This window comes from Charadrius vociferus, unplaced genomic scaffold (genome assembly GCF_000708025.1).
Source record: "Charadrius vociferus isolate BGI_N301 unplaced genomic scaffold, ASM70802v2 scaffold161, whole genome shotgun sequence".
NCBI classification, from domain to species: Eukaryota; Metazoa; Chordata; class Aves; order Charadriiformes; family Charadriidae; genus Charadrius; species Charadrius vociferus.
In genome coordinates this window covers 1,727,789-1,735,905 of record NW_009646928.1, presented here as the reverse complement: position 1 = coordinate 1,735,905, position 8,117 = coordinate 1,727,789, and the positions used below count along the sequence as shown (strand labels likewise).

General features: G+C 39.0%; 1 protein-coding gene across 1 annotated transcript; it reads left to right on the top strand.

Annotated features, from left to right (window-relative positions):
* On the top strand, positions 1-6,656 carry SCRN3 (secernin 3; the record flags this gene model as incomplete). Its single annotated transcript, XM_009894638.1, has 6 exons — positions 1-140; positions 921-1,120; positions 1,795-2,007; positions 4,613-4,775; positions 5,144-5,324; positions 6,101-6,656. Coding segments are annotated over 6 exons (1,053 nt in total), but the record flags the coding sequence as incomplete, so codon positions are not given.
* Positions 6,657-8,117: the final 1,461 nt, after the last annotated feature.

Sequence of the window (8,117 nt, the reverse complement as noted above, 5' to 3'; positions counted from 1 at the left end):
GTGGTGCTGAGCCGGCCCGCCTGGCTCTGGGGCGCCGAGATGGGCGCCAACGAGCACGGCGTCTGCATCGGGAACGAAGCCGTGTGGGGGAGAGAGGAGGTGGGCGGCGACGAAGCTCTCCTCGGCATGGACCTCGTCAGGTTGGCACGGGCTGTGGTGGTCAACGGCGCCGGATCCGCGCTTCTCGTTTTGATGCCTTTGTGTTGAGTTATATGGGGAAATGGGAGCTTTCGCTGTCAGAAGGCGCGTCTGCCACTTCTGCGGTTCTGGCCGTGCTTAAAAATAAGCATTTCTTGGCACAGGAGTTACATCTCTGCCAGGAGCTGGGAGCCCGTGAGAGGTATCGGGTGCTACGACAGAATCTTGTCAAGGAAATCATCAAATGTTTTCCTTTCTACAAAGTTTTAGTATTAACTGAAACAAGACTCTTCAGTAGAGCACAGCTGGACTTCGGGAACTAGTGTTTGGGCCTTTTTTTAGGGTCTGTTCTCATTTCCCATTTCCCCTATCTTTCGCACGCATATTTTTAAGTTTCAGTCTTGGCTGCACATCTCCACATAAATGACATCTCCTTGTGCCTGCCTTACTGGGTGCCAGTGTAACTCGTTAACCTACGGAAGGCAGGCAGTTCCTCTTGGTACTGTTTCCCCCCAGTCCAGTACCCTCACGGGACTTGCAGGCGTTTCCTAGGAGCCCTCTCCCCACCTTTCCGTATTTCCATTTGGTTGTTTTTCCCCATTCAAGGACACAGGGGACCCACTTCAAACAAGCCCTTTAAGTGACTTGCTCCTTTCTCTCACCTGATCATACAAGCATCAGGCACAGATAGAAATAACATTGCAATTCAACTTGAACACCCAGGCTGAGTAATTGTACATAAAGTTTATCATTCCAAACATAACATCTTCCTTTTGTTTTAGGCTTGGACTCGAGAGAGCGGACACAGCTGAAAAGGCTCTTACTGTCATAGTTGATTTGCTAGAAAAATATGGACAGGGAGGAAACTGTATGGAGAGCCACATGGCATTTACATACCATAACAGTTTTCTCATAGCTGACAGAAAGGAAGCATGGGTGCTGGAGACATCAGGAAAATACTGGGCAGCAGAAAAAGTAGAAGGTACGGGTGATGCTCTTTGTTTTAAACATTTCAAAGGCAGTGACAATTAGCAGTTCTCCACTTTTCATTTACCATTTCATTAAGGCATCAAATTAGCCTCTAGATATGTACAGGAGTTGCTTCCTAGGGCATCAGGGTGGAGTGGCTAGCAGTTTCACAGAGGAGCTGGGTCACAGGGGGTCTTTTCAGACTCAGAGATGACCAGTTGTGCACTTGGAAAACAGAGGATAACAAGAAGGTCAGCATGAGAATGACAGCGGTATGTACGGGCTCAAGGATGGTGGCGATCGATGACAATTTCATTTGGTGACAGAGTGGTACTGACAGGATCGGTGCATTGGGCCCTGAAGTGGCTGATTCTTCCAGTGCACTTAGAAGGACAAGCTATGTCTTTGGAGGTCTAAGAGGAAGAATGTAAAGGTGGGAATAATCAGGACGGAAGCTGAAGTACGATGTTGGCAATAGAAGTAGATGAGTCAGAACTGAGTGGCAGTAGAACTTCAACCAGAAGGATACATACAGCCGGGGAGAGAGGGCCAAAAATAAACCACAGGACTCAGATCTTGGAGGAAACTCTTCAGTGCATAATTTACTTTAGTAAGCTAATTGCAAACAAAATACCAAGAAAAAGCATTTGATATATTAAAATGATTCTTTTCTCACCTTACAAACAGGGGGCGTACGGAATATTTCCAACCAGCTCTCTATCACAACCAAGATTGACAGAGAACACCCAGAACTGAAGGAATATGCAAAAAGCAAGGGCTGGTGGGATGGGGAAAAGGAGTTTGATTTTGCTGCCGCATATTCTTATGTAAATACTGCCAGAATGACCACAACCAGAGGCCGATATTGTGAAGGCTATAAACTTCTGAACAAACACAAAGGTATCATTTTTTTATATATTGTTTTTAAAGATATACAAAGCATTTAGTGAACTACATTAACTTAAATCATAAATGATTAGACAGCTGAAGTGGGCAATCCCACTTCAAAGTGATTTGGTGAACCAGAATTTATTAGAATAACTTTTTGCCTGAAGGAGAAACGCCGAACTTGAAGTCTTCTACCCATTTTTTTTCAATTTGTTGATATGGAAAAATTAAAACAAGCGTCAAATATCAAACACGCACAGCTACAGAAACAACACTGAGAGGTTGTATTATGACCGTACCACTAAATACTCTGTAAGACCTAGCTCTGAAACATTTTGGTAGGCTACGTATTATTACTGTACCTCTAAGAAAAAAAAATAAATTCAGAGGCTAAACCAGACTCCCAGAGGTTTGCAGCCACAAACAGAACCTTATGAACAACTTCAGCTTCAGTCAGGTACCATTCATATAGGCCTAAGACAATAGCATACATATCTTGCATTTATTTTTTGAGATTGGTTTTTAAGTCTTTGTAGTTTCACTATAACTGCTACTCTATCCTTGTGTAGTCCAATAAAACACACTGAGAGCAGAACAAAATAACTTTCTGTACTCTAAGCAGGTGCTCCTCATCACTAACTTATTTTTCAGACCTCTACAGAAAGAAGTTATTAACTTCTCTTCTAACAGCATCCGCTAGGCAGGCTTTTGCTGCGTCTGCATTCACTTGGTCATTTGAAGTAATTAATCTGAACCAAAATTACATTGCACCCCTGTGCTTTTTTATTTATTTGGCTGAGCTCTGCCAGACCAGGCTTAGCATTTACTTAATGCACCAGAATGAATTACTTTTTGCTGTCCTGCTCTAGTGATCATGTAAATCCTGCATTCATTTTGGGAATTGCAGGTTCTGAGTATTGAAAGCATTTTCATAATACCTGTATTTACTTGTATTATAACAATGCTGAGATTCTATCAGTGTTTTCATTCTAAATCCCCATTTTCAGGCATTTACCTGAGCCATTTTAAAACTCACACGGTGTTCACGTTATCAGCCTCATATGGTTTCAGTTTGTTTACATTTATTTTAAATAGGTGCCCTAACTAAAAGCTATTTGGTTTACAGCATCAGTAAAATCACTGGTTTCTTAATCTACCCTTCCCAGCTTTTTCACTCAGTGGCATTACAGGTTTTTTTTCCAGGCTGCCTACCACATGAAGACCATTTTTGGATAAACATTATTTTACATTTCAAAAAACAGGGAATATATTTCAGGAATACAAAGTAATGAAAAAGTCTAGTGGAAAATATGCAATACCTTCTTTCCTGCTGGACAAGTTGCCAGTTTGCAGTTGACAAAGTGATTATTGCTTCTTTTAATTTGTTTTATTCATTTAGTTTGCTGATTTCTTGAATTCTCTGACTTTCCCAGGCAACTGTGGGAATACTTGAGTGTTTCCTTGCTGAAATTGTAGCACTGCATGCCTGTCTACAGGCAATCTGAATTCTGTATAAAAAAATAATATTGGAGACATCTGAATTAGCAGCAGAGTGATTATTTTAAGAGGAAACGGCAAGGCAGTTTAAAAAAAAGAATCTTTATGCAGCTAGAACTTCACTGAGGGGGATACTAAAAGATTAAATGGTAGAAGATACCTTCAAGTTAGAAAAAACAGTGAATGACCTAGCATTTTTCTGCCATGGGCATATGTTCAACTGGTACACCAAATTTAGAAAGAAAACTGCTACAAGTGCTGCCTGTTAGAATGTTGGATTGCCTAGTGATACCACGTCAGTATTTAAGCTTCAGTGTACACTACATAAACAGCAATATCATTTGAACACTAAATGTGGGGGCATCCGTAGAAAGGGTTTTGTTTCATCTAAGTGAGAAGAGTTATTTTCGTAGAGACATTTGGCACTATACCTCACATAGGTAATTGATTAAGACTTCTTTGCAAATGGATGTACTATTGTAGTTTCTGTTGATTCTGAGTACAGAACAAGATGTTACTCCAGTGCATCCTTTCAATTGTCAACTTGAAGCCTAAGCGCTTTAGAAGGTCAGATTCTTAAAAAAAAAAAAGTGACAGTCTTGGCATTTCATTTCAAAGTTACACACAAAATCCATGCACAGTTGTTATTATTTTTATATTTCCAAAGCAAGCTAGTGGTATTAACTGTGTTCAAATACCAATAACTACTATAGTGATTTATCTTAACTTCCCCACAGTGCTCAGAAAGTTCAGCCTTTAATTCAAGCTACTAATTTTCGTCTGAAAAGTTACTGTGGGAACAGCCATTTGCTAGCCATATGTATTTTACCTTTCTGGGAAACATCATGTGTTGTCATCCTGCCCCTTTTCTAAGTCATAAATGTTACAGCTCATTATCAGGTACTCTTTGAAATAAATATTTTGGGGAAAACAATAATATTTCTAAGTATGTTACATATTAAGGGATGCTGTTAGGAGGATTTTTTTTTTTCTACCAACATGGACAAGCTAAAATCGGCCTTGCCTGTTAAAGGAAAAGCACCCAGTTGTAGAGAACATGCCATTTAGTGGGTATGATAAGTAACACTGTGTGCAAATAATTGTATTGTATCTTAAATAGGATCTATCACTTCTGAAATAATGATGAAAATTCTTCGCGACAAAGAGAGCGGCATTAATATGGAAGGTGAATTTATGACAACTGGAAGCATGGTGTCTGTATTGCCTCAGGAGCCTAATCTGCCATGTATTCACTTCTTTACTGGAACTCCAGATCCTGCGAGGTGATGTAACAGAAATCAATTAGGATAAAAAGTTGCAAATATCTAATGAAAAGTGTTGCAATTTGTCTGATTATATTCCTTTTTGCTTTGTTTTTGTTTGTTTGTTTTTTCCTGAAAAAAACAGAAATCAAAAAGTAGGAGGAACATAATGTACATCACGTACATTAATGCCATCTACCAACCTACCTAGTGAAACACTGCTGTGACACTGAGTTAAACATCAGTTAGGAGGCATTTGTTTGGGGTTTTTTTTAAGACTTCTTTCTTAAGGAATTAGAAGAATGGGGGAAAGAACAGCAATTTACTGACTCAACAATTTTAACAAAACTGTATCAGTAAAGGATCTCTATTCTATTTTCTCTTTCTAGGTCTGTATTCAAGCCTTTCATTTTTGTGCCCAATATTACTCAGTTATTAAAAACTAGCTCCCCTACATTTGGTGATCATGATCCAGTTAAGAAGCAACCACGTTTTCAGAACAAGCCAGATCGAAGACATGAGCTCTATAAAAAACATGAAAGCGCTGCTGTAGTTATGGAAACTATCGAGGTACGTTGATTAAATTAGATTTCAGTGCAAGCAGGTGGTTTATATAAGCTCCTTGCTCACATTTTGTTAATGTGATACCATTTAATGCCCTTTGGATTGTGAAGAACATTGTAGTGCACCAGAAGCCCATCACCTTGCATCTGGCCGGCATATGTTTCAAAAACTAGAAATTGCAACAGCACTTTGCTGTACTCCCAGGCCTAGCCACAGACAACTATCTGTACTGCTCGTCTTGCAAAGAAGCAGGCTACACATACTCCTGCACTAATCAGATAACGGGGAGATGCTTGAGCAGCCACAGGCATGTATGCAGCTCCTGGTAAAGGTACTTAAAACTCTTCAGGTCTTAGGCAGTAAGGAGGGCATGCCGTTTGTCATTGCTTGGTAGGCCCAGGAAAGGAAATAGGACCACAAAGATAGCTGGACGCAAAGGTGAAGCAGGGAGGTAGTTGCTGACTTTTAACAGTAGCATCTCCCCTATTTACAGGTACATGTTCTAAAAAATAAGACATATGCCCACTTAAGTTTTGGCAGCGTAAATATCTAGAGGAGCTTTAATTTTGTTTATTTTCAATCCACCAGACAAGGATATAGGGAGATGAAGTGAGTGCTAGATACTACGAAAGATAGCTAAGAAAACCTGTCATGGTGCTAACTTCTACCAACACAAACTTGTACCCTAGAAACTATTAAGAGGTTAAAGTAAGGACAGTAAAACAGAATTTTGTTAGGTTGAACGCTACATAGTTTTTAGTGAAATATGTTTCTTTTTGCAGGGCAAAGGTAAAGAGATGCTGAAAGAGATACAGGAGTTGGAGAAACAGAAGATAAGTGAAATGGAATCAATCCTGCAGAATGGATGTCTTGACACTAACCAAGTGGTTAATCTTTTTTCACAGTGTGTAGAAGAAGAACTCAAGATATATAGCTAAAACTACTATTTGAATGTGGTAAAATTCGGTTTTACGATTAAGTTTTCTAATTAAGTGGCTATACAGATTACATCCTATTTTCGTGATACCAATTAGTATGGGCAGTTTTAAAGATGCAAATTCAAATTCAGACCAAACAGCTTTTGGTTGTATGAAGCAATGCTGAAAAGGCTCTTAAGAGCTAGGCAATGGCTTTGTCTGTATGTGGCATAAAGCTGTCAGCGGAGATTGACTTTGCCAACAAACAGATATAATTAGAATGTGACAGCTTGACTAAATTGTGGAACAACCCCATCTCTGAATGAAGAATGCTAACTCAGATTTGGAGAACTCAGTTCTAGTGTACACACATGTAGCTTTTATAGTCAAGATAACTGTAGCAGAATTTCACATTGCCTGAATTAAAATGACCATGCTGAAGGACTTCCTAAAACTGCACTGAATAAAAAGGAAAGTGATATGCAGCTCAAGTTAAGATTGATATTTAGCTGTTTGATAAAACCATTCTAAGATATATTTCAAATATGAACTTTCTACTCCTTCACTGTAAAATGAGGCTGAGTTCAAGGTATGTTAAAACCAAATCACATTTAAAATTTTACCACGATTTCTTGTGAAATCTGATTACATGGAATTCAACAGTACAAGCATCCTGCAATTTACCACAAAATTTTCCCTTCCCTATTTTCCCCACCCTGCTACTTAAAAATAAATTAACTTATTTACATACCAGTATGATTATTGTCAAGTTAATTCTACAATACGCTTTGTAACATCATACGGGAGTTTTTTAGATGTTTCTTGAATTGTTACTTTTTAAAATTGGGCAACAAGAAAGGAAGAGGTTGGGGTATGCACATATATACATGTACTCAGTGGGACACTTAAAAGGACTTTTAAAATATTTTCACTTCACATAAAGCCTTTTAACCATGACTTGTCTTGCCAAAATTACTAGACTATGGAGTTAATTTATTCAAGCTTTTTGCCCTGCCAGGAACTCTTCCTCCCTGATCCTGTTTAAAAGTAATGGTCAGTATCTGACACTACTTTTATTATCCATCTGTGGCAAAGGACAAACTGAGCAAACAACAAAGAAGATTCTGGCTTTACTACATGATCAAGCGGTAAAAAGTATGACTGGAAGGGGAAAAAAAAAAACACAAACCCAAACCAGCACTTTTGCAAGCCTTCGGAAGTGAACATGTAACATGAAATGGAGCATCAGAGCTGCAGTAGCAGTGTATGACATGACACAGCATCCCCACAGAAAGACACAGTACACCACAGAAAGACCATTCTTTGATGATTTTTCTATATTTCGTCAGTTTCTAGAATCATCTCAGATGCTAAAGATGAGGCTACACACATATATCTCATTCTATTCTCGTACTGGTAAAAAAAAAATAAATTGCTATATTGACCTGTTTTCCTCATGGGTGTCTGTATCTGACAATCATGTATATCTTTATCCTATTTTTGATCATCAGCTGTTCCACACTAGCTCTTTGGTAACTTCAAAGCATCAATAAATGCCAGGTAAAACTCTGCTGGAAACCAAGGTATGTGTCAAGTTTACAGGTGGCATAGCAAAATGAGAAGCAATTTTATGCTACAAGGCAAATATAGTGAAGGTGGTGGAGCAGTGAAGCAAACTTCTTGGCCACTTAATCAGGGAGTGGAATTAACCAGGTTAAGCATATTGGTCTGGTTGTAATATAGGCAGATACTGTCCAACTGTTCCTCTGGTTTCTGTGCTGTTTTTTATTTACTGGTCTACAGGATACAAAGTAAGAACAATGTGATGCGTGGAGATAGACCAGGTGATAGCTAACAGAGTACAGGACATTTTGTTACCTTT